Source organism: Schizosaccharomyces osmophilus, chromosome 3, assembly GCF_027921745.1.
Source record: "Schizosaccharomyces osmophilus chromosome 3, complete sequence".
NCBI classification, from domain to species: domain Eukaryota; kingdom Fungi; phylum Ascomycota; class Schizosaccharomycetes; order Schizosaccharomycetales; family Schizosaccharomycetaceae; genus Schizosaccharomyces; species Schizosaccharomyces osmophilus.
Genome location: NC_079240.1, coordinates 1948215 through 1972700, shown reverse-complemented (window position 1 = coordinate 1972700; position 24486 = coordinate 1948215). Strand labels below are relative to the sequence as shown.

Sequence of the window (24486 nt, the reverse complement as noted above, 5' to 3'; positions counted from 1 at the left end):
AGGAAGGGTAGAGAAATGCTGAACCTTGTAATGAAGTTTGACGAGACCTCGGGACACGTATTTAAAAGTTTCAATGGAATCTAGACGATTACCAACGTGCGAGCCACAAATTTTGAGCATTTTCACTGTCAACCAAAAAATGTCTGCATTCAGTTGAGCTTGAGCTGGCATGGACAGGGTTACTATGGTTGATCCAGGACGGGCAAACTAAGTAGCTTGCTGATAAGATTTAGCACTCGTCGAAAGTACGAGAACACCACGAGGACCTCCATTCATAAGATCCTTTACTGTACTAACAAGATCCGACACCTTTCGAAAATCAACAAAAGCTTCAGCCCTAAGGCTCTTACATAGCTCTTCTTTATCAGTGCCAGTGTCAATAGCAAGCACTCTCATATTCATGGCTTTGGCATATTGTACGGCAAGATGACCAAGACCGCCTCCTGCACCAGGAAGAACAACCCAGCCAGCAGGTTTGATATTCGCTTCTTTGAGAGCTCGATACAGTAACCCCAGCACACATAACGGGAGCAGCCATTTCCAGAGGGGCATTTCGAGGAATCGGTGTGACATGAGAGGCTTTTTTTAGTGCATAGGACCGAAAAGTTCCATCCACCAATAACCAGACAAGCTTATATCAGGGTAAATACTTTTGCAAGATGAAAGGCGATATTCACACTTAAGGCAAGATCCATTTATCCATTTGATTCCTACACGATCGCCTATTTGACATTTTGAACAGAATATCCAAATTTGACCACTATATGCCAGTGCCTTCGTGGCCTCCAACGACAGGTAATATAACGTCCAAAGGCCAGTCTCCTTGAAGAGCATGCAAGTCTGTATGACATACACCCGAGTATTTAATATTCACCAGAACTTCGTCTGATGCAGGTTCAGGCACGGGAACTTCCTCAAAATGGGTTTGTTCAGGGCCACCATGATTATTGAAAAACAGCAAATTGGTCGACTTGGGATTTCCTTTTGTGAGGGGATACCATTTGAGCTAAAGGATCTTCTCAACAAAGATTGTTTAGGATCATGACACCAATTGCTGGATGGGCTTTTACAGCGATTTCGGAGGAAGATTTTTTTTACAAGAGATCTACTGGAAAGCGTCTAGTTCATAAGAGCGCAGCGAAGGGCATTTGAAGTTAGAGGTACAACCTTTTGAGCAGATCGTGTATAGTCAAACATAACCTCAATTGGGTTTGCCAAAGGGTTTGCCAAATTTTCTTTCCAAATACTACCAAACAGTCTGTAATTTCTCGGAAGCTTAAAACAACTGATATATAAAGATGGGGAATAAGAGATGATTAAATGCCAATTAAAGAAATGGCCAAACAGAGGAACTTTATTCAGAACAAACATAAGCACCCCTTCAAACGAAAAGTCAAGTCCTTGCTAATAGATTTATATATTGATGAAAATGATCAAAATACTTTTATTTACATATGCCATACTGCGATCTTGTTGTCGATGACTTTCAAGACTTTTTTACCAAAAGTATTTTGAATCATTGGGAATAAAAAATTGACAAGGAGCAACCTTTTAATAACCTATTAGTTCTTAAGACCATTGCAAACTTTTTCCTTACTTGAACACAGATCACAAAAGGCTCTTTTCGTTCTTTATTTTATTTACAATCGTCTTATCGTGAAATTATATTTTCTTAAGCTTCGTCAACAAAATTGCTTTCCTTTTGTTCCAAATCATAAAACTTACGTCTTCCATGCCTGTGAACGCTACTGGAGAAACAAAAAAGGGAAATTATTTGAGATGTTGAAGGATTCGGAGCTTGTCTTGAGAGGTAATGAGAATGAGATAACTTTGTGACAGACCCTTCACACATTTTCCGCCCTCACGCCCCAACGATGAGCTTATTTTTTTCGGCAGCTTTTATCACTGCTCTATGAAAATATCAATGTTTTTCTAAACTGACTGATCCAGTCCACCGGCATTGTTGTTTATACCAGACTCTTCCACTTGCTTTTCTGGTAACAATGTCATCTCGTCAAGTCACTGCAACGTAGCCAAGTAAACACTACAACGACAGGTCTTTCCATTCATATCACTTTTTTTCGTACTTCTGTGTTATAAGTTTCTTTGACAAGTTTTCTTCTTTTTAGAATGAGAAATTAGAAACTTCTGTGACTCTTGAATTTTACAGTGACTGTGTCGTTTAAGCGTTTCCTTCTTGATATTGATAGTTTGCTAAAGCTAAAAAAAAATAAACACTTAGGATTACCAATCTCATCCTGCCTTATTACCTCCCAGTATTCATTTCATAAACGCGGGTGCGGTCTCCAATGCAAATGTTGGACTCTCAAAAAATGGACCACAGAAAGCTGGTTGATCAAATATCGAAGCTCTCACATGAAAAGGTTTGTAGCTTATTTGTTCATGTTTCATTTTATCTAACTACTTTTTCTAAAAGATATCTGTCCCCGAACTGATTACCCTATTAGACATTCATTACAACGACATGTTCCACGTAAACCCATGGATGAAAAAGGAAATCAAAAAACTAGCCTATGAATTTGTCAAAAATGATCCAAATCATCAGCTTTCAAAACATGATGCTTGCGACCTCGTAGAAGCGTTTATCAATGTGCCGTTAACATCGCTTGATAAACAGTCCATGTCATCTAATACTCCCTTACATTCCACAAGTATTGATGATATGTCTACTGATTTTTCCGTAGAGTATGCCTTGTCGATCTTTGTACTTTTTCTTTCTACTTCTAACACATCGCCAGTTCCAGTCTCTTACCTCAGCCTGTTCCATTTACCCACAGTTTATCTCGATTCCCTTCTCCTGAGAAACTTTCTGATAACTCTTTTGTTGCAGCATTCCAGAAAACTCAATCTCATTTTGCATATTCAGACTCCCTAATTGAGTCAGCTTTTTTAAATATCCAAAATTGTATCGGTTCTATCCAGAATGTCAAGAAAGAGGTATGCCGATTTATTAAAGTTTAATGTCTGACAAATTCTTTTAGGATATTTCGTCTCAGCTTGTCGGAATTCGTAAGGAATCAGAAGCTTCACTTCCCTCCTTTAGACGCCGTTCTTCCTCGAAAGTAATATCGGAAATTACAGAGTCCAACCCTTCCCAAAAAGACAGTACTCCGTCACCCATTACTGGCGTGTGGGAACCTTTTCTATCTTTCTACTACATTAAGGCTAGCATAGTCCTTTTGATTGCCCTTGTCCTCTTTTCCGTTTTCTACACTTCGTCTAAGCCTAATCCTTCCAAAACTCGTCCCTCGTAACCAACCATGTTTAAAAGTTATTTATTATTATTTTAGAGAATTCATTTCATTGTTTATCATCTTCCATCATTCGAAATAACCTTTGAGTGTTACGTTTGTCCTTTCTGTTCCATATACGTACAGCTAAATCGAACGGTCAAAACTCTGCATAAGCAACCTTCATCTTTGTGCTTTTATTATGAAACTTCCACCACTTCACATATTACAGTAGCTTCCATTCCTCATCTTCAGTTACTCAAAGACACAACACTATTCATAGCTTCATGACATCAATCAGCGTTCATATTCTTTAACTTCATGTTAAGTTCAATCAAATCATTCAGTTCTAACAATGGTCAGTAATCAAAACTACCGAACCTCTCTTACATACCGTATATATATACCTCATCGTTCTCAATTTTCGGTTCCAAAGGAAGGTAGTCTCCGAGTCCTGGAAGTTCCTCATCCTGGGTTAAGGTATTAATTACGTCCCACCAAAGGGGATTTGCATTTGCTACCATTTCAGCATTTCCAAACACGTATAAACCTTCTATATAAGGTGTTAGTAGAAATCATGACACATGAATTTCCTTACGCCTCGCACGCGAAAGAGCGACACAAACACGATAGCTCGAATCCAAGAAACCCACTGACCGTTGATCATGGTTTCGAACTAAAGATAAAAGTATCACATCATTTTCTTCGCCTTGATAGCCATCAACAGTTGCAACTCTTATGTTTTCTTTTTTATCTGGTAAATGTATCGAGATCAGATTTTCTATTTCTTTTTTCTGTGCGACATAGAATGTCAAGCATGTAATCTGAAGTGGATTCACTCCATGAAGAATCAAATAAGAAGCAAATTGAACCAACATCTCAGCTTCAAATTGGTTGCATTTAGAAGAAAATCCATCTGTATCTTCAACATTAGTATGGGTAAAGAAGAATCTTCGCAATTGTCCCATTCCTGGAATAGCAGGCCTGCACCTCGCAATTGGATGATCGGATAATCCAAAATAGACTGAATCGACTAACTGACGGATTTTAGGATGCATACCTTTTATTGTTAATACCAAACCTCAACTTACTCTACTTACGCCTTTGTATACTTAACATATCGCAAACCATTTCATTTTCCACCAAACGCTCGAAGATCGAAACAGATAAATTAAATGGGGATCTAGCAAGCGCAAATGTGGAGCAGCTTGGACGCAATTGTTTATGGTCTCCAATTAAAATCAATTGTTCTAAGGATGGAAAGACGGCAGGTATGATTGGTCCTTCAAGAATATTTGCAGCTTCTTCGATAAAGCAAATCTTAGGTCGAATGCTTTCCAAGATATTCCGATACTTGTTTAGCCCCGTTGTAGTCATCCCAACAACATTAGCATTACGAAGGAGAGCACCGACTCGCTTGTTAGAAAGATTGATTCTTTCTTTATCCAATTTACTATATATTTTATGCAAATGTCTCAATCGGGATTCTGCATTTTCATAAGCTAATTGAAGCCAATGCTTATAAACCATGCCTCTGCTAAATTCTGGAATATCCCAAACGTTTTCTATGGTTAAAAAGCCTTTCAACTCTTCCTTATGAAGCTCAACACCTTCAAAAAAGTCGTACTTTCGCCTAAAATCTGCAAAGACGCCGCGCAATTCGTCATCCTCAAAAGTAAGATTTTCCTTTGCTTCTTGTTCTAGTTCTTCTAGTTGTTCAGCCTCAATCTGCAGCTCTTCTTCATAATCATAAACGGTCTGTTTTGGTGTTACCAAATCTAATTTCGTTTCACCTAACCAACACTCGATCTGTTCTTCTTCTGTTGAGTCATCACTATCGGAAACAACATTTACCCAAGCAGAGTTTTGAATGAATGATTGTAATTGAGCCGTTGTAATAATTCCTTCACTATGTAGATACGTAAACTTTAGATACTCATTTGAAAAGTTTGACATAATGTTTAGCATTTGTTTCATAAGCCGACTTTTCTTTCTCTTTATCTCCTTATAAGACGCATGGAATGTATTTCTCATCGACTTGAGCTTCTCATAAACAGATACGTCTTGGATTTCAGGGACTCGAGTACGACCACCGAGTCGTACAACTTCTGCGCCTTCGCGCAGAAGTTGAAGGAGAATTTGGTCAACAGCATGATTCGTTTGACATGCAACCAAGATGGGAAGTACATTGGGGTTTGAATTTTCTAAAAGAGTTTGGATTGCCTTTAAAGCAACAAAAGTTTTTCCTGTTCCAGGCGGCCCTTGTATGATTGCTAGTTTCTGTGTAAGCATGGATTGATATGCTTTTAACTGAGACTTGTCTAACAAGTAATCATCGTAAGAAGGAAAAGGTTCCAATATATCGATTGGCGGCTGAGAGCTCCCTAAAATAGAGTTGATTCGCATTAGGGGATCATGTTGTACATACCTAGCAACTTCAGAATTTTGCTTACAACTAACAAAATAGTCTTTCATGGGAAAACGGTGCCCAGAAAGTTTTTGGAGGTTAGATAAAACATGCTTGTAAGCTTCCCAATAGCCAGAAGTTGCTTCAATCATCACGAATTCTTTCCTTGAATCCAATTCAAGATTAAAGTCGTGAAAGAAAACATCGACTTCGTGAGGATATTTTCTTAAACCGCTTAATGGACGAGCGCAAACCGTACCCACACGAAAATGCTCAAAATTATCTTGACTTAAAAGAACGATACTTCCAGAAATCAAACGTCGACTCGTGGCCCAAGATATCCGTTTTTGAGCTCGAACAGAAAACGAAAGTTTGGTGACGACTGAACTAGTAGCGATTATTTGTCCAATAATACGAACATGATCGTAAACAGCGAATGAAGGAGAGGAGGTACAGGTTGGATCCTTTTTGTATCTTAACACACTTTCCCTAAGAGGAGAAATAGCATCTTCTCGAAGCAACTTATAATGCACGCTTAGATAATGTTCAAAATTGTTGTATCCACCAAAAACATCATTTTTTGGCAAATCAACAGACGCAGATGAAAGTTCTTGGAAAATGGGAATATCCGGAAGGGTCCTCCAATGATTCCCTTGTTCTTTCCTGTCTACATCGTGAGGCCTGTGTCGTACCCTGGTTTGATTTGCACTGTTCGTCTTTGATTCCAAAGGTACAGAATTATTCATAGCATTTTCTTTTTCTATTGCATTCCCATCCAAGAAAGCATTTCTTTTTGGTGATAAGTTGCAATTCGCTATGCTTTCATTCACTTCGTCCACGGCATAACTTTGGGACTGGTAGTCTAATCGTTTCTCTTGATGGATTTTCATTTGATGAATTAAGGCCTCGTCTGGAATATCATCAAAGACAACCTCTTGAGCGTCTGTAGTGTTTTTCAGTTGATCCCACATTTCCAATGTACTGTTCTTCACACCCTCATACGGATTGTGCGCCCGTTTGGCTATAGTTATCTCTTCCATACTTATTAATTCACTTTTATAATCAATGCGGACCTTTTCTAGTGGAATCAATTCAACCTTTCTTTGCTCAAATCTTTATTAATCATAACAGTTCATTCGCCTAAACTCTCAAAAATTAAAAAAAATATCATTTGCTTCTTTAAAAGTTCGTCCCGAGTACAAAATTACGCGTAAGATTTGATATTAATTGTATACGCTTAGAAGGAGCAGTTTGTTTACAATTGAAGTGATGATACACCTTTAACATTTAAGCCTTTCATATTACGAGCTGTTTTATGTTTTGTTCAGTATTGCTATTTTGTGTTCTATTACTTTAGCGTGTTACTACCGTAAGGCTGGTAAAGTCATTAACGTAAACAGGCGTACTATCGTATTCTGTTCCTTGGTACCTTTGAGCAAGACCTGGCTTTTCTCTCATTTCATTAAGGGGACGCGGTCTTTTAAGTTTGGAGTTTGTTTATGTTGTAAGCAAGATATTTCAATTTACTTTTTATTTCTGTTTAGTTTTTTTTTCTGAACATTTTGGCAGCGCTTCGAAATGAGTATTTGGACTTGTTCGATCCATTTGCCCAAATTCAGCAATCGTTTTGTGGGCAATTTGGGTCTCTATGGAAATTCATCATTGCATTTCTCTAAAATTTGTACTTTACGCCCTATCCGATGCTTCTCTCAGACCCCTAGTTCATGGAATCAAGCCCCAGGCTCATTAGAGACCGGAGAGCGAACAGGGTCTAGTATTTTTTCTACTTTACAAGAACAATCTCAGACACCTTCCACTGAAACTCCTGAACAAAAATCTCGCCCATGGAAACGGATATCTACAAAACGCCTTTTAACCATGGATCCTTCCCACACTCATCAATCAAAAATATTTCGCTCATCTTTGAAAAAAGCTGGCAACCTTTGTCGCCAAATCTCTAGAAAGCCTTTTTACCATGCCCTTTTACAGATGAAATTTTCCGAAAAACGCGTCTCTAAATCTATCGCTTCTGCTCTCGTAAATGCTCGCGAGGATGCCGTTGCGAAAGCTGGTCTTGATGAAAAAACCCTTTACATTGACCAAGCATGGGTTGGAAAAGCCACTTACATCAAAAAACTCGTTACTCGAGGTCGGGGTGGTCATGCTGTTCACAGACGTCCTAGAGTTCGTATAACCGTCCTTCTTAAAGATGAACGAGCCCTTTTACGTGATTTAAAACGTCGAAACGATAGAATCAACAGCCGTCGTGTTTGGTCTCCTCTTCCCAATCGACCTGTTTACCACAAACTTAATGCTTTCACCTGCTAAACCATTTCCCAACGACAACTAAGCGTGATCAATTATAATTAATATCGCTTTCCCTTTTTACTTTATCCAATTTTCCTTTCTTTCCGTTTGTGGTATTTACCAATAGTTAAAAAGTAAACCAAATTTATTCCAATTAATTTTCTTGTCTTATTCATTGTTGTATCCATCTTTAGATCAATACATTCATTAAATCTTTATAATTACAGCTATAACGAAATTATCTTTTCCGCGCGAACATCAAATCTTTACGCGCTTCATATTTCAGTAGAAATCGTTCTTATCAAAGACATTTACTTTTCTTAATTATAAAAGGCCAACGCACAGTGGCCCTAAAATCAAGCATTTTAATTACATTTAAATTTTTTTAGAAAATTCAACAAGCATAATAATAAATCTCACTTTTTACCGAAGTAAGAACATTCGTTTCCCAACGACTTTTCCTTTATGGGTATTCGGTTTATTTTATAGAAGGTTGGATGCATCACCTCCTTTTTCGTAGAAATAGATTCATAGACATGCCAAAGCATCCCCAAACAAATTCATCCTTTTCGTTTCGTTTTCTTATAAATCAGACCCATAAATAAAATGCAGTCGTACAATTATTACTTGCAAGAATGATTGTATGAGTTCCCCTTGAAATAAGGAATAAGGGAAACTTTTCTGGGAAACCATGACAAATTACTTACAAAATATTTGTTGCTAGTAATCATCAAACAGCTATTTTTATTTTTTGAAGCTCTATCATTTGTGTTAAAGAGCATGTTGTGATAGTCAGTCATCCATTTGAAATGTCGTTTCTTCTTCTAGCGTTGAGTTCCAAGCAGGAGATGTGTTTGCAACGGATACCCGCGATAATCCATTGCTTCCTGGACTCAACGTATAATCATTCTTAGATTCATTAATTCCACCTGTAGTCACAGGTGATACAGATCCGGCTCTAAAAATCGGTTCGCTCTTGAGCCTTGCAAGTTGCTGAGGTCTGGTTAATTCATTTATCGGAGAACTGAACACTGATTCTTCACGAACACCAAACGAAGAGGGCATTTTCATGGGAGCACCGGCAACGCCAGCCTGTTGAGGGGTGGTACTTTTAGTAGAACCGGCATTCGTGTCAACATATTTAGATTTTGAAAAATAAGCACCAAATCTACTGTTTTGCAAAGTGTTTGCTGTGGAACGAGATGGCAAAGTAGGACTCATCATGGACAAAGGAGCAGATAATTGTTTCATACTTGAACTCGTTTTACCAACAGGAGATGAACCCAAAAATGGCTCGTCAAAGCTACCCATTGGAGTATTCAGGTACCTCTGTTCATCGTCACTCATGTCCATTTGATGATTCAAATCCACACGATTTGGCAGACTTGTGGAAACCACCGAGGGGAATGCATCGGCATAAGAATTACTGCGAACTGCATATCGACGTGTAGCACCTGACGAAAGCTGAATCCCGGTAAGAGAAGGGTTAACGGAAGGACGATGCTTGGGTAAATTACTATTAACCTTACCATTCAGTTGAGGACTCTGTAATGGTGCATTAGGTTTCACCAATTCTGCAGGCAATTTCGACAAAGAAGTGGTTTTCTCAGAAGAAGGCCGATTTGCATAAGTGGTTAAGAGAGATGGATGGCGGATCATGTAATCTCGGTTGTTTTCATTATTCATTTGTTGATGTAAAAGCCCTTTGGAACCATTGAGGTTGTTTGAGGATGCACTCGATGCAGCGCTAAATGAAGATGGCGACGTAGCCAAGGAGGATGCAATAGAAACACCATTCATAGAGGAAGCCAATCCCGAATTAATATCGGTAGAATAATCGTCGAGCTGTTTACCATGATTTGCGGTGCCTAACAGTGGTTGAGTAGACGTGAGATTATTTAGATAAGAAGACGTAGAAGAACGTCCTGGAGAATGAGAGAAGGGAGGCAAAGACGGAGGGGACGCAGAAAAGCCAGGATTAAGAAGATTACTTTTCATGCCGATGGAGCCCTTCAAATCCATTTGATCAAACGCGGTTCTTTGAATTTTCTGGGGGAACGAAGAGGAAATGGAAGAGCTCGGCATGTGTTTCATAGAGTTACCAAATGGAAGATGATTTGGAGGGGGATTGGTTTCAGACAAGCCAGAGGGGATTGCAGAGTCATTGACTGGGAGCGAATGAGAAAGAGCACATTTGGAGCCAAATTTGCAATTTCCTTTCAGATGGTATTTACAAACTGGACGCTCTGTTTCAAGAGAATGACTAAAAGGGCAATTCTCACCGGCAGTACATGTACCATGACGAAAGAACTTGCAGGGAACATGTTGCAAATCTAAAAGGACAAAGGTTAGTAAGGACGAAAACTAAAAATCAATTTTTCCACATACTTTTCACAGGAGCAACGTGATCCTGTGCTATCTTTGGCATGGGGGATTTGACCGCTTTGCGGTTGTCGAGAGGACGCTCCATTCGTTTATCAGTAGCGGAAGAAGCGGAAGGAGCAATAGACATTGTGATCATTCCAAAAAGAAGAAAAAAGAAAACTCACCAAGAACGGAAACAGAAATTCAAAGAGCAAAGAAATAACAGGATGGGGGAAAAGATAAATATGTGTATTCAAAAGAAAAAAAAAACAAAAGAATGTGAAAAGAAACAGGAAAAAATTATTGATGTTTAGTTTGGGATACGATGATACAATGGCGAACCTATGCAGGAACAAATCAAAGATCACAAATTGGAATATAAAAGGAACAAAAAACTCCTGGATTCAAGAAAAACCAAAAGGTCAAAATATCGGGATAAACGGCAAAAGGAATCCAAGAATATTAGGAGATACGTAAATGAATATGATCGTAAAGGGAAAAAAGGAGAGGAAAAAGAAGTCAAGATACAAACCTTTTTTCAAATGGGAAAGAAAACACGACTTGGAGATGACAAAAAAAAAAAGCGCACAAACCAAAACAGTCAGGCGAAGATACTTCTGACAAGCAGTGGCCGGATAGAAATGCTTCCAAAAAGGGAGCGGAAAAAAAAGAAAGAAATTGATTAGAGAAAAGGAATTGGACTAAAATGCAATGTCCAATTCAAGGTTAAGGCGTGGATTGGATTCAAAGACAAGAATCGATAGATATACAAGATTTTTTTGGGGAGGAAAAAGGAAACAGCAATCAGCAGAATTGAACAGAGAAATCAATTGCAGTCAGCAGAAACAAAAAAGAAGAGTCCTGAAACGTAAATCCGTATACATAAAAAAGCCCCGAAAGACTGGCAACGTTTTTGTAATTGGAGGAAAACAGGATACCCGCCAAGAGAGCTTAGCTTGGATGGAGAAGCTGCTGGTATATTCAGCTCTCTTCAATTGTCTCGAGAGTTCTATTCTCAGAAAGTAATGACTTTTCGTAGTTGGTTCACGGCAAGTTGTTGAATGATTAGCAACAAGACAAAGAGCTGATAACTCCAATTTGGGACTTTGGAAATTTCCCGGTTTTATATATTTAAATGAAATAAAAAAATCAATTCTTCTTTTTTATATATAAAAAGTTGGCTATATGCGTCTCAAAATGCCTTTTGTCTCTTGTTTTTCCTCCTCTTTTCTTTTCTATCCACAAACTATCGTTCATCTACAAGATAATCTTAATATCGTCGCGTATCAATAAAAAGTTGACCACCCAGGAGCTTGCAAACTCGTCTTTTACGCGCTCATCAACTGCTATATTGGGAACCTGCATAGGAAAGCTAATGGAATTGCTGCCTCGGATTACGTATCCTTGATAACAATGTTTTTTCGTTCAGGTAACAGAGTTAACGAAAGACAGATAAGCTTAAAGAGGTAAAAAAGAGACAAAATGTTAAATCTCGAAAAGGTTTATTGTTATACAGGGGAAGAATTATATTTAAGGAATAATGCTGCGTCCACTATTGAATTTATCGATTTGTTTTTCCTTTTCCTTTTTAATTCTATATTGTTTTTTTCTATTAAAATGAAAACTGTTTCTATTACGTTAAAACCGATTTGCTACTATACTTTCTCTTGTACATCGGAGATCGGTTTCCAGATGACGTGGTTCTTGTTTACAAGAGAGATCGATCTTCTTCATCAGGATTGCAAGCAAACAAGTCTCGAAATGCAAATCTGTAGCGAATCGCAATTGGTTCCTTTTTCAGATCAGATTGGAACCCGTTGTCCATTGCATCTTTTGTCATATCGTTTCGTTCTTGCTCATGGAGTGGACACTCGGTCAACTCTTGACCAGTCCTCACCACTATTGACACTTCTTATCAATGAATAAGCATGTACATATTTGTTCTTCCAAGCATTAAAGATTGTAAATCTTCGGAAAGTGTTTTAATTCATTGTTTCTTTCATATCAATACAAATAACTTTTGGGTGGATCCCAAGTTGTCCTTCCAGTCTACTGGAGGAGATTTGCATTCGATGGTTTCTATTTTTCATCTCGCTAACCACTTTGTCGGCTAAATGTCGATCTCTATTGACATGCATCCATCAGTGAAAATCCTCGCTCTTTGATAATCAATATAACAAGACTCAGCAGCCCCTTGGCGAGCAATAATAATAATACTGGATTTGTCACAGCTGGGGGTTTACGCTGTATTATTATATGGCTGAGTGTATGAGTTTGTGAGTTGTAAGAGTTATTCAAGTATATGTTGGATTCTACTTAGTTAGTTTCTTTAAGTATTTTCAGAGTCCACTGACTTGATTAGCTAAATCAAACGACAATCTGATTAATCAAGCCAGACCAGTCGAACCTTCCAATCTGAAGATTCGTATTTCCAACTGGAGAGATATATCTCTTCTAAAGTAAATAACATTGTTCCTTTTGATAAAGTTTTTTGTTAGTAACTTCCGTTGTTTATATTTCGTAATAAACGACTCTTTTGTAATATTATATTACAATATTTCGGCCTTGACAGAATTTGGCTTTTATGAGTTGACCGAACGATACAGGCATAGAACAACTCAAGCATGTATGAAATACGATGAAATCTTTTGTCTAATGTTACATTATAAAAAAATCGTTTGAAAGGGAACAGTCTGAAAAACTGTTTCGTTGGCATCGTTGATTTCATACTATTTCACCTACACACTCTCTCGTAAGAAATCAGGTTTTTACGATATGCATAATAAGACGATACTACCTACCAATATTCTTTATTACGATACATATCATAAAAGATGAGACATACTATGATACTCTTCTAGGATCCATTCTATAGCAAATACTGCATCTACAAAGCCAATGCGATTTCCAATTCTAACAGAATTGATCCTATGGAAAGGAAGCCCTCTTTTACAACCCCTATTCCCCTCCCAACTTTACTCTGCAGTCTCTCTCACTCCTCTTTCTTGATCCTTCCCTTTCTGTCTGTCTTCCTCTGTCTCTGTCTGCCTTTTCCTCTGTGCATCTTTTTTTTCCTTTTCTTACAAATTACAACCCTACAAAACAAAGCTTCCTGACTTTTCCTTTCCTTGTTGTTTAACCAACTCCAGTGATGCGCTATCCGGAGGAACGCAAGGATGCCTCTAGTTGACCTGCCAATTTCCTACCTATTCCTGTCATGGAACAACATGTGGGTCCCTTAGAAGCAAGCCTTGTGCGGCAATTACTGAGCACAAAAGAAGATGCCTGGAAAAATTTAGCGCCCGCGGTTGTCGAATTGGTGACCGTACAGATGGACCAAATCTGGCAGCAAACAGGAAGCCTTCAACTCCATAGAAATGAGCAGGACGAAATACGCTTACTCTATCTCTTACATCGTTGTCTAAAGACACATAAAGTAACCCCAAAAACAATCATGCAGGTCTGCGCATGCTTTCTCACCTCCAGCGACACCGTCAAGAACCTTGCTTGGTCGTTTTGTAAGGACTCTGACTCGGATGGAATGGCTTTGCAGTTTACACAGTACTTTCAAAGATTTGAAACTATCTTCTCCATTGACCTTTGCCGTCTCTTTACCGTTTGGACTGCAGTGCATTGCATGACCTCCTCTGTATATTATCCCGCCTTACTCGACCTCTTACCCATTCTTTCCAAAGTTGTCCAACAAAACATAGATAATCCTAATAATGTTGCAGAGATGGAAAAGGAGTTTTGGCTAAAGCGCCTTGTTCAGCATTGCCTTTACCATGCTTCCGATTCATCTTTACTCTTCTACCTAGAAATGTTTTTAGATTCCCATGAACTGCAACAGTGTCTTGCCGTCATCTTGGAGGATCACACACTTTTGAAGCGCGTTAAGGATAACGGCAACCCTGAAATCCGCATGATGCTGGACAACGCCCTTAAGCATTACAGACAAGCACAAGCGAAACAAGCTTCTGCTGTCTCCCGTGACACTTCTAATACTTTTGGCGTCGACTCAAATGACATTCAGAATCTTGTCGAACTTTTCCCTCAACTGACCATAGAAGAAGCTGGTGACTATTTAGCCCACAACAATGGTCAAATGGACCTGGCTTGTGAAGCCATTTTAACCAACTCGACTGTTGATGCATCCTCTTCTTCCTCTCATCCTTCTGCACCTTCTGCACCTTTGAAACTAAATGATACTGTCAAAGCAGTCATCCCCAACCGTGATACTTCCTCTTCTAATGTACAATCTTCCCAAGAGCAAGAGCGCTTAGATCTTTTAAATATTGATCCAGAGAATATTTACGTAAACAAGAAACCAGAAGATGCCGATTTCTGGAAGTCTTCTGCTTCCAGCAACCAAAAAGCGAGAATTTTTGACTTGCTTGCTTTGGCTGAAGATGATGAGTATGATGATACATACGATAACACAGATGCAGTTGTGCCCGTGGATCCTGGTGTTCAGGACGATAATCCAGAAGCAGCTCCCAATATTGCCCACGACTACCAGCGCTATATCAATCAAGTGCTTTTGAGTGCTTTTGAGAGAGATCCCATGCTTTTTGAACAAAGCGCTAGAAAAACAAAAGAACGTGCGGATCTTATCAAGCAAGTCGATAATGCTATGACTCATGAACAAATTGAAGGTTGGCGTCGTATGTTCACCAAAGATACCAAGTTTGCGTCTCTCATCAAACGTGAAGTCCAGTTTGAAACTGGAAACCAAAACGCTGGGTCTCTCAACCGCTCCAAATACCGAAAATCAAATGACAAGACCGAAGAAACTGTCGAGAAACCGTCCACCGCTAGACCTTCAAGACCTCCTCCCAACCCAGCATTGGCAAAAAAGAAATATGTTCGACGAAAACCAACTAAATCGTCTAATGAAAAAAAATAATACTTTTGCATCTGTCTTTTTGTTGGATATTTATGTATAAGTTATACTATTGATAATGGATAAATTTCGCTAATACTCAATGGGGCTTCAAACCATTTTTTGGTTCACTTATATCATGTAAGTAAAAATAAATAAAATCTTAGAATTTATTGAACTTATTATCTTTTTATACTTTCCACAACTTGTTGTGCAATACTGGTGAATCCAATAAAACAGATGGCTGCTTTACTACTAGGCAAATAAAAAATCACAAAGAAAACCATATCAGCAAAGAAAAAGCTCTTCAAGACTTGCTAAATTAATCTGCCTTTCTAACACTTCGAGTTTAAATGAACAAATGTACATGATTATCTCCATTTCTAATGCAAGAGAAATTAAAAAGACAGAAATCTGCATCCTTTACTAATTCAATAAAAGAAGAAGAGATAGGCAAAAAGAGTGTGTGATTTAAAAAGAATTAAAAAAGGGCAATAGAAGGAAAAAGAGTAGTATTAGGTACAAAGATGGAAAAGAATAAAACGGAAAGAGGGAAGTTGATGTAAAAGAATAAAAGGATCCTATACACAAGCAATTTTACATAACAATGGTACCAGGGACTTCAATATTGGCGCTAATGCTCTTGTGGGGTAAAATGCTACCGCCATTAACATAGATTTCATCATTGACGACAACGTCGTCACCCAAAACAGAAACATTTTCTAAACGGCTCCATGATCCAAGGGTAGAGTTCCATCCGACAATGGTGCTCTTCACCCAGGCATGGTCGCGTACGCGGGATGACTTGAGGATAGCGCAACGTTGAAGGCGAACACCGTCACCGATCGAAACATTAGGACCGATAACGACGTTAGGGCCAATTTTGCAGTTTTTGCCAATGGTGGCAGAAGCGTCAATCAAGACATTGCCAATAATGGAAGGGCCAGCAGGGGCTAACATCTCAGGCTTGTGCTTTCTCACAGAGGACAAATAAAGGCAACTACCAGTAAGATAGTCCTTGGGTTGACCAACGTCCATCCAGTAACTTTCTAAATCAAAAGAGTGCAACTGCTTGTCTTTAACCATGGCAGGGAAAACCTCCTTTTCGATGGAAGTAGGGCGAGGCTGGATGCGGTCAAGGACGGAAGGGTTGAGAATGTAGATACCGGCATTGATTCTGTTGGAAACAAATTCAGAAGGTTTCTCAACAAAGCGCTCTATTAAGGACTCCGAGTTGGGATAGTGAACAACGACACCATATTTGGAGGGGTCCTCAACCTTGGTTACAACAATAGTACCTTCGGCACCATGGGCTTTGTGGAAGTTGGCCAAATCACCAAAAGGATACTCGCAGATGACATCACTGTTCAAAACAAAGAAAGGAGTATTGTCTTTGCCAAGGATTTCACGAGCAAGAGCAAGAGGGCCAGCGGTGCCCAAGGGCTCATTCTCCACGGAAAAGGTAATTCTGACCTTGTATTCTTCTTCGTACTTCTTAAGAGCTTGAACCATGATTTCAGGGCGGTAGTTCACTGCCAAGACAATGTCGGTGACACCAGCAGCGGCTAAGGCTTCGACTTGATGGAGAATCATGGGACGGTTGCCAAATTCAACCAAAGGCTTTGGCAAAGTCAAGGTCAAAGGACGGAGACGAGTACCAAAACCGCCGACGAGAATCAGTGCCTTCATTGCTGCAGAGATATATAGAGACAAGGGAAACCTTGAAAGAAGTTAGTATACGGGAATGCAAAAACGTCGTCTCAATAGCATAGCTAATTCGTTCGAATCGTGCTTATAAATCGCTCTTTCTCTTTGGACGAAAAAGAGTTAATCAAAACATTTCCCAAAAATTGAGTCGTTCGAAATCTAAGCCATCCAAAGACAATACAATGTTTAAGACTTACTCAAGTGCTCAAGTAAAGAATCCAAATAAATAAGAAAGATGGTCTTTCCTAATGTCAGGTTTTCTGAAGACAAACCTCCTATGGAAAGTTATTTAGAGTGGTTGGTAAAGATCAGGTGAACACAAGTCCCCCACAACTACCATGTATGTGAGGGGAAGGGTAAGGCCTGAAAATATGTCACGAAAGTATCAACATTAGGGAAATTGCCAGTCATAATCAAACACAAATAGTGACAAATTTTCTTCTGCACTTGTTGACTCACAGTTGCGTATGCATGGCTTTCATGCGTTTGGCTGATATTAGCGACTCGTGGAACGCTTCTTTAAGGAAGAAGTTCATTCCTTAATAGTTATGGAGTGCAGTCGCAAAAATAAAAAGGAAACTCGCGAAATGAACATGGTAATAAATAAAACAAGGATTCTTGTCAACGAGAATGACTTGAAGAATAACAATGGCCGTACCGTAGCAGGAGTGTAGCTTGGAAATCAATTTTCTTAGAATATTTGTACTCGTAGCCAAGAGGTCAAAAAAGGCTTGTCAAAAGGTGCAATGTCGCACGGTTGCAACGACCGTACTAAGCTTCAAAGAGGCGCATAGGAGATTGTCACGATAACCAGCAAAACAAGACAGAAACAATGAAACGGAGGAATGGACGAAAGAAAAAGAAAGAGGCGCAAGAATAGGAATTCGGGAGTTCTGCCAGGAAAAACTGCTTGACATTCCTTGCTCCTACAAAGGAGGAAAGGAGATAAAGCTTCTTGGGAGCGGATTTCTTGTTCTTGTCTTGTAGCGCAAAAAGACGCGATTGTGGATTGTGAGGTTAGAACCAGCAGATCGATTATTTATGAAAGCATACTCTCAATCATCCATTCATGTGTACACGAGAAATAAGTGAATAGGAAACACGCTCCAAGATTTAAAGGAGGAAAAGCATCCTTAACGCAGAAACATACATTTGTAGTTTAGGTCCAACAATCCTTTGGTAAATTTCTATGATTCCTATGAATTAATATCGCTTTTTTTCAATGAATTCTTGCTTGAATCACCATCCATGATTACCCAAGTTGGTACTTGTTGAACACGCGTTTACGCGTTTTGCACCGTAAACAAATGGTGGTTTCTGTCTCGTGCAACCAATTCCGCCTGGAAAAAATAGTCAATTTGTTTTTTAGTTTTTTGTTTTTCTGTTTATAGATTTATTTCCTTGTATATGCGTACTATATGCGCTCAAGGCGTGTCGACCATGCAATATAGAAGCGTGTCGTTTCCTACCTTTGCATACTTTTTTCTTGGTTACCGAAACAATTTTAAGAATAGGCCATGTAATTTTTTGCTGAAGCGATAGGATAATTGTTTCATCGTTGAATAAAAAATGCCGTTTAGCAAACAGCGCAAGTTGAATGGTTGAATATTTTAGTATTTGCAATGCTAAGATTAAAAATTAAGCAGTACGAGAAAAAGGGAAGCTTCTTAAAATATAAATAAAAAAAATGGAAAAGAAAAAGATAAAAGAAATTATCTGCAGTAAGCAATTTTCATTCGCCGCATCGCATCTCTTAGGAACCGCGTACTCATGAATGGCCGGTACATGTTTGAGAGAACAAGAAGTACGAATTGATTTCCTACGGAGTATTCAGTTACTTTAAAATGAATATCATATGACTATTCTTTACCTCTGCATATAAACTAAGGAAAAGCGAATAGCATGATCTTTGCGCGCCAGGAATACATATTTGGTAAACAGAAAACACGCGATTTTGGACAATGAGCCTCCATAAAATATGAACCTAATAACGAGAATGGTGAACCGTTCTTTGTTTCAAAGGTTATTGAAATATTAAAGAAAGAAAATTTCACTGCCACAAACTACTTTTTTCTATTTTAGTTGCATTGAATCAATTCATTGTCATCGCGAAAAGTTTCTGCTATTGATAAAAGACATTTTAGTCGTTAAAAAAGCAATTGTGTTCTCAAAAGCAATCTTTGTAACGATTATATTTCGTGAGAGATACGAAGTCAATTGAAGTAAATCCAAAAAAACGAACTTTTTGTGTTGTATACGCACCAATAAAATGGCACCGACCCGCTACAAAATTAGTATCTTTTTGGGTTTTCATCTCTTTCTTCTTGGAATCCTCGTTGTTTGGTTTCGCAACGCGCTCTTTATGTTTACGGATGATTTCCAAAAGGACATCATTCCTTCTGCCGAGCTTCGATACTCAAGAGAACAGATTTTTCTTGCTTCTAAAAACACGTCTGTAGAGAATTCCAAACTTCCAGAATGGCTCCCATCTGTTTTTGGACATGAACCCGTAATTCCTAAAATTATTCACCAAACATGGAAGACAGATACAGTGCCTGAAAAATGGAAAGCTGCCCAAGAGAGTTGCATATCTATGCATCCTAACTATCAATATATTTTATGGACTGACGAAATGTCCAGAAATTTCATTGCTGAACATTATTCATGGTTTCTCAAGTACTTTGACGCTTATCCCTATAACGTGCAGCGCGCAGACGCAATTCGTTACTTCGTGCTTTTTCATTATGGAGGCATCTACATCGACCTTGATGATGGCTGCCGACAGTCCCTCGATAGCCTATTGTACTATCCTGCTGTCTTTCGTAGGACCGACCCAGTAGGCATCTCCAATGATGTTATGGGCACTGTTCCTGGTCATCCTTTTTTTTCTTTTATTTTAAGCAACCTAGCGCGCAATGCAAAGTCTTATGTCTTTCCATATCCGACCATTATGTTTAGCACAGGTCCGCTGTCCATCAGCTTTCTTTGGGAACGTTATCAAAACCTATTACCGAGAGACAGTTCCGCATCTGCAAGAATACGTATTCTCTTGGAACAAGATTACAAGTTCTCCAACCAATCTTACTTCACTTTTTATGAAGGCTCTTCCTGGCACGACAAAGATGCCTCCTTAATTTTATGGGCTAACAAACATATCTTGGGTTTGATTTCCACTGGCTTCATTGCTTATTTCCTTCTTTCATATTCCGTTTTTTCCATACTCCTTGATAGTCGTATTTACGAACGATGCTTTTTCTCTCGCCAACACAAAGTTGCGCTGCCACTTTCAGAACAAGAAGACGTCTAACTCATTCCTGGTCGTCTTGACTGAAAAATTAAACTTGCTTTGTTTTCGTTACCATTTAACAATTCTGCTTTTATCGAAATTGATTACATAGGTGCTTGACGCTTACATCGAGCGTGCACAAAGTCTCGTTCAAAGTGCCGAATCTGCAATATCGTGATATACCGAGCCGAAGCGTATTTTTTGGAGACCCGAAGGTAAGGTGATTGTACTTTAAAATTTTTTCGAACCCATCTCAACAGAAATCTGTTGAGTGAGATAAACATCTGGTAAAGAAAAGTCGCTCAAGGCTGATTGACCAGTCAAAGGCTCTTTTATTTTTTGAAAGTGTAGGCTTGATTTTGTCTGTCTCGGCTCTGTGTATCTAATGGAAGGACATTCCACCCAGAATGAAGTTGTAGAGTATGCATCTCAACTTGGTATAGTTTTGGATGAAGTTTTTCTAAACGTCGGATATTTGTTACGATCCTTGCTTGCCAATGTTCCCAATGCATTATATCATACTCAACTGCAAGGGGAATGCCATAAGTTTCAAGATTATTGTGATTTAATTGAGGTTCGTCTTTTAGATGCTAAAAAAGTACTTGAAAGAGATCTACGCATTTTGGAAGCTGCCGAGAATGTCCCAACTACGACCAATGCAACAGTAAAACCGGAATTGCCAATGGACTTGACCGCCAACTATCCACCGTCAGACGGAAACACCAGCGCTTTGGAACAAGGATTGCAGTCTGATGCATTTCAAAATAGGAATAATGGGGGTAACTTTTTTAACCTTTCCCCTTTCAATTCCCAGTCCATGCCAAATGAAAATGCTTTTCTCAGATCTTCGGATGTAAAAGCTTTTGAGGGCATGAATGTGAAAACAAATGTGTCGCCTTCACCTAAACTAAAGCCGACTACTAGTGGTGTGGAATCCGTTGGTAGCGAAGCACGTTCTGAAGGGTATCCGAATTTACCCTCCGGTTTACCCACTGGTGTTTCTCGTGAAAACGATGCCTTCCAATTTAGCATGCCACCAGAAGCCTCTTCAGACCAGGCGCTGCAGGCAAATGAATATCTGCTGCCAAATGTCTTAGGAAATACGTCCACCTCCCCACAAGATAATTTATCAAATATGTCTTTTCCCAGCTTAGACACTGCTCAAGGATCTGTGCCTAGTAATTATGGATTTTTACAGCAACAGCAGCAGCTGGTTTCTCCGTCTTCAAAGCGACCTAAACCTGCCAATGCATCTTATCCTCCTTCTGCTGCCTCTACCTTAGACACCAAAACGCAGGAAAATTATAGTGCTGCTTTCGGTAATGACAACTCGTTTGCAGCCCATTTGAATAACTCTTTTGGTAACAACTCTCTTGGTTTGCCTACAGATATGCCCTCTACAGAAAGCATTAATGATTTGTTTGGTGAATCGTTTGATTTTACCATGTCAGGAAACAACTCATAAACCGGAGATCATTTTCAATTAGGAAGAATTTGCTTCGTTTGTTTGATGCTTTTGGCATTTCGTTAGATTTAGTTTTTACATTAATTAGACGCTCTTTTATGACATGAATGTTATGACTTACTTGTTTTCGTTCTAATTTTTTCTTATACGAATTAAAATTATATGTATTGTGTTTATATGCAATTGAAAACGGTTGAAAAGTAAGATTGGTCTGGTCAGTTTTGCTCCGTATTGTCATCAAAGTTTTAATCCTTTCTAAGTGCTGGCTATGAACTACGAATTAAAGAGGAAGGTCATGATGGAGTTTTGAACATCTTCATTCAAAAAATGAGTATGTATCAATCATAATTAGTCCATAGGAAGAGGGTATGATATGTGTAGACAGCATAGGACGGGTTATTACAATAAGGGATTCAAACATCTATATAAGTCATTATGTCAAACCAATATAGATAGAACAAGAAACATAAGAAGACAAAGTCCGGAAATACATATATAATTATTAGAATGGAATAGCCTGTACCAATGTGTATAGCTTAGATGATGCAGTTTCCTTTTTTAACATAACCTTCACAAAAATTCGCAACCCCCAAATCGTTGCTATTTTTATTACTTCATTCGATCCGATTGATTTTCTCAAAAAGGTAAGTCCTAAAGATAAAGCATACGCATTCGGAAAAAGCAGATTAATAATAATCATTGCTATAATCATTATTAGAATCAACCATAACTCCGGGTTCGTCAACATCACCAGGAGTCCTCGTCAAGTTCACAACAATACAGGTTATATTATCTGTACTCAATCGTTTTAATGCATGCTCGACTAGTCGTAAGGCAGCTTCGCGACAGCTGGTGAATTTCCGAACGAAATCAACAGCTTCTTGGTCTGAAATTACATCCCAAAGTCCATCGCAAGCTACAATAAAAAATTCATCGTGACCTGACCAAATTCGTGTCTCTGTCGTAAAGGGATGAGCACTCACGAGTTCTTTCAGATAAGTGTCGCCTAAGGCTCTTGTAACGGCAAGAACACCGTTAATCCGGTTCTGCACCATCGCTCCTCCTAACTGAGTGACTCGGCGAGACTCGTTCTCATCGGATCCTTTATGATCGTAAGAGAGACGAATAGCTTTTCCATCGCGGCAAAGAACAACACGAGCATCACCCACGTTAGCTGTATACAATACTCTTCGAGATCTATTGTTTTCATAGCGGAAAAATGCAACAGCAGAGGTACAACCGCATACTTCGTTCTTGGTTTCTTTTGCAATGCTATCGTTGACCTCAACGAAGGTTTCATCAAGCAAATCTGTCACAAGGCGGTCGGGGAATTTTCTCAGTTTTTCCAATAAAATCTTATGCAGAACTTTTCTGCAGTAGTCAGAAGCTTGGGCTCCAGCATGGCCGTCATAAACGCCTATAAAGCCATCATCCTGGTTACCGCCAAAATCATACCAACAACTATGAGCGTCTTCCATGGCTCTCCTCCATCGTTGATTCTTGTCTTCAACCATACCCGCTAGCCAGTTGGATGTTCTGCTAGGCCTCGTACTGCCAATTCGCATTGTTTGACCTTCGTTGTCTTTTGCATCGACAAGATGACTTCGCCCTTCTCCTTCATCGTAAGAAATACTTGCTCGTCGGCCATGATTTGCAGGTGCTGAATCTTTAAATGGATTCATCTTTTGTAATGGTTCCAGCAATGCACTAGACACTGTGTTATGTCCTTTCATAGTCGAACAACCTAAACAAAATTTGGCCTTTTTGGCCGCAAAAAAAAGTATCCAAGGTAGCTATATCAAAGGAATTCAAATTTCGAGAAGAAATTCAATATTTCTTTATTTTTTTGGCTTTCCGTGTACAAACTTCGTAATTGAAATACGTGTTCAGGTCAGAATCGACTATAAAATTCTGAAGGGTTTCGAGTGAACGAATGCTTTGCGTCATCTATAGTGCTCTGCAATGTACTGCCCAATCTAACATAATGCTGCCTTTATATATTACGGTTCAGTTCTTTACTTTGCCTTACGTTATCTTAGTAAACAAATGATAAAATGTATTTAGGCGTCATAAAATTCATCTTTAGAGTCATTAACTGCAATTATGTTTTTTGAAAAAGGTAGGAATGTAAAAGTTACTTGGATTTGAAAGAAGCAAATGCGAAACAACGGTGCAAGACTTTGAAAAGCAATGTCTGACCATTGATATCTCTTCCATTCTTCGCTGTTTGAGAATTGCCTCAGGTAATTGCCAAACTGTGTTTTAAAGAAGAGTTTACTTGGGATGTTGTATCCTTGCCTTGTCTCATCTTTCTCTCTAAAGGTAAATTGGTGCTTCAATTTTCAACTTGCAAGCCTTGGTTATACGCTTTTTCAATGCCGGAATAAGCTGATGAATCCAAGGAATAAGTTATTATTTATTAGCAAAGTTATTAATTTAGGTCGTATCAAAGCGATTATACCTCCATATGAAGTTTATATTCTATACAACAAACATCAAAAAGTGAGAAATGACAGTTGCTTGTACCATGTCAGACGGTCCAATACGTTAGTGAAATAGTCATGTCAAACCCAATAGCAATAAATGACATACTCAGGTCAAACACAGTAGAGGTTTCAACAGTCTTGCTGTTTGGAAGCGTAACTCACTTAAACTAATAAAAAGAGAAGAATATAAATAGAGAATTCAGGAGGACTCCCTCAAATCCAATAGTGATATTCAATTAGTCAAAAAAATATTATGTTCATTAGCCAGACCTTGTGATAAATAGAATTGAATTAGCCAGTGCGAACATTTGATTTATAAGGTTAAGTACAA

The 24486-nt window shown here is 38.8% G+C and overlaps 11 protein-coding genes across 11 annotated transcripts; 5 read left to right on the top strand and 6 right to left on the bottom strand.

The window, feature by feature from the left end:
• Positions 1 to 207: 207 nt before the first annotated feature.
• SOMG_04920 (alcohol dehydrogenase Adh1-like) lies at positions 208 to 552 on the bottom strand (the record flags this gene model as incomplete). Its single annotated transcript, XM_056183696.1, has 1 exon — positions 208 to 552. The coding sequence occupies one exon, from the start codon at positions 550 to 552 to the stop codon at positions 208 to 210; it is 345 nt and encodes a 114-aa protein (XP_056039820.1).
• A 208-nt stretch (positions 553 to 760) lies between these two features.
• Positions 761 to 1520, bottom strand: SOMG_04919 (alcohol dehydrogenase Adh1-like; the record flags this gene model as incomplete). The annotated part of the gene is made up of 2 exons (XM_056183695.1): positions 761 to 1006; positions 1464 to 1520. 2 exons carry the CDS (start codon positions 1518 to 1520, stop codon positions 761 to 763), a joined length of 303 nt encoding a protein of 100 aa, XP_056039872.1.
• Positions 1521 to 2309: 789 nt separating this feature from the next.
• dms1 (meiotic spindle pole body protein Dms1) lies at positions 2310 to 3275 on the top strand (the record flags this gene model as incomplete). The annotated part of the gene is made up of 4 exons (XM_056183694.1): positions 2310 to 2384; positions 2438 to 2706; positions 2760 to 2958; positions 3003 to 3275. The coding sequence occupies 4 exons, from the start codon at positions 2310 to 2312 to the stop codon at positions 3273 to 3275; spliced, it is 816 nt and encodes a 271-aa protein (XP_056039873.1).
• A 269-nt stretch (positions 3276 to 3544) lies between these two features.
• Positions 3545 to 6698, bottom strand: hrr1 (RNAi-mediated heterochromatin assembly helicase Hrr1; the record flags this gene model as incomplete). Its single annotated transcript, XM_056183693.1, has 4 exons — positions 3545 to 3600; positions 3646 to 3804; positions 3850 to 4311; positions 4352 to 6698. The coding sequence occupies 4 exons, from the start codon at positions 6696 to 6698 to the stop codon at positions 3545 to 3547; spliced, it is 3024 nt and encodes a 1007-aa protein (XP_056039052.1).
• A 538-nt stretch (positions 6699 to 7236) lies between these two features.
• Positions 7237 to 7986, top strand: mrpl22 (mitochondrial ribosomal protein subunit L22; the record flags this gene model as incomplete). The annotated part of the gene is made up of 1 exon (XM_056183692.1): positions 7237 to 7986. The coding sequence occupies one exon, from the start codon at positions 7237 to 7239 to the stop codon at positions 7984 to 7986; it is 750 nt and encodes a 249-aa protein (XP_056038882.1).
• Positions 7987 to 8757: 771 nt separating this feature from the next.
• Positions 8758 to 10486, bottom strand: SOMG_04915 (zf-CCCH type zinc finger protein; the record flags this gene model as incomplete). The annotated part of the gene is made up of 2 exons (XM_056183691.1): positions 8758 to 10298; positions 10354 to 10486. The coding sequence occupies 2 exons, from the start codon at positions 10484 to 10486 to the stop codon at positions 8758 to 8760; spliced, it is 1674 nt and encodes a 557-aa protein (XP_056039054.1).
• A 3060-nt stretch (positions 10487 to 13546) lies between these two features.
• cue3 (CUE domain protein Cue3, ASCC2-like protein, activating signal cointegrator 1 complex) lies at positions 13547 to 15235 on the top strand (the record flags this gene model as incomplete). The annotated part of the gene is made up of 1 exon (XM_056183690.1): positions 13547 to 15235. The coding sequence occupies one exon, from the start codon at positions 13547 to 13549 to the stop codon at positions 15233 to 15235; it is 1689 nt and encodes a 562-aa protein (XP_056039055.1).
• A 573-nt stretch (positions 15236 to 15808) lies between these two features.
• mpg1 (mannose-1-phosphate guanyltransferase Mpg1) lies at positions 15809 to 16900 on the bottom strand (the record flags this gene model as incomplete). The annotated part of the gene is made up of 1 exon (XM_056183689.1): positions 15809 to 16900. The coding sequence occupies one exon, from the start codon at positions 16898 to 16900 to the stop codon at positions 15809 to 15811; it is 1092 nt and encodes a 363-aa protein (XP_056039050.1).
• Positions 16901 to 19187: 2287 nt separating this feature from the next.
• Positions 19188 to 20225, top strand: imt2 (mannosyltransferase Imt2; the record flags this gene model as incomplete). Its single annotated transcript, XM_056183688.1, has 1 exon — positions 19188 to 20225. The coding sequence occupies one exon, from the start codon at positions 19188 to 19190 to the stop codon at positions 20223 to 20225; it is 1038 nt and encodes a 345-aa protein (XP_056039051.1).
• Positions 20226 to 20589: 364 nt separating this feature from the next.
• SOMG_04911 (Schizosaccharomyces specific protein) lies at positions 20590 to 21669 on the top strand (the record flags this gene model as incomplete). The annotated part of the gene is made up of 1 exon (XM_056183687.1): positions 20590 to 21669. The coding sequence occupies one exon, from the start codon at positions 20590 to 20592 to the stop codon at positions 21667 to 21669; it is 1080 nt and encodes a 359-aa protein (XP_056038880.1).
• A 686-nt stretch (positions 21670 to 22355) lies between these two features.
• On the bottom strand, positions 22356 to 23402 carry ptc1 (serine/threonine protein phosphatase PP2C catalytic subunit Ptc1; the record flags this gene model as incomplete). Its single annotated transcript, XM_056183686.1, has 1 exon — positions 22356 to 23402. One exon carries the CDS (start codon positions 23400 to 23402, stop codon positions 22356 to 22358), a length of 1047 nt encoding a protein of 348 aa, XP_056039097.1.
• Positions 23403 to 24486: the final 1084 nt, after the last annotated feature.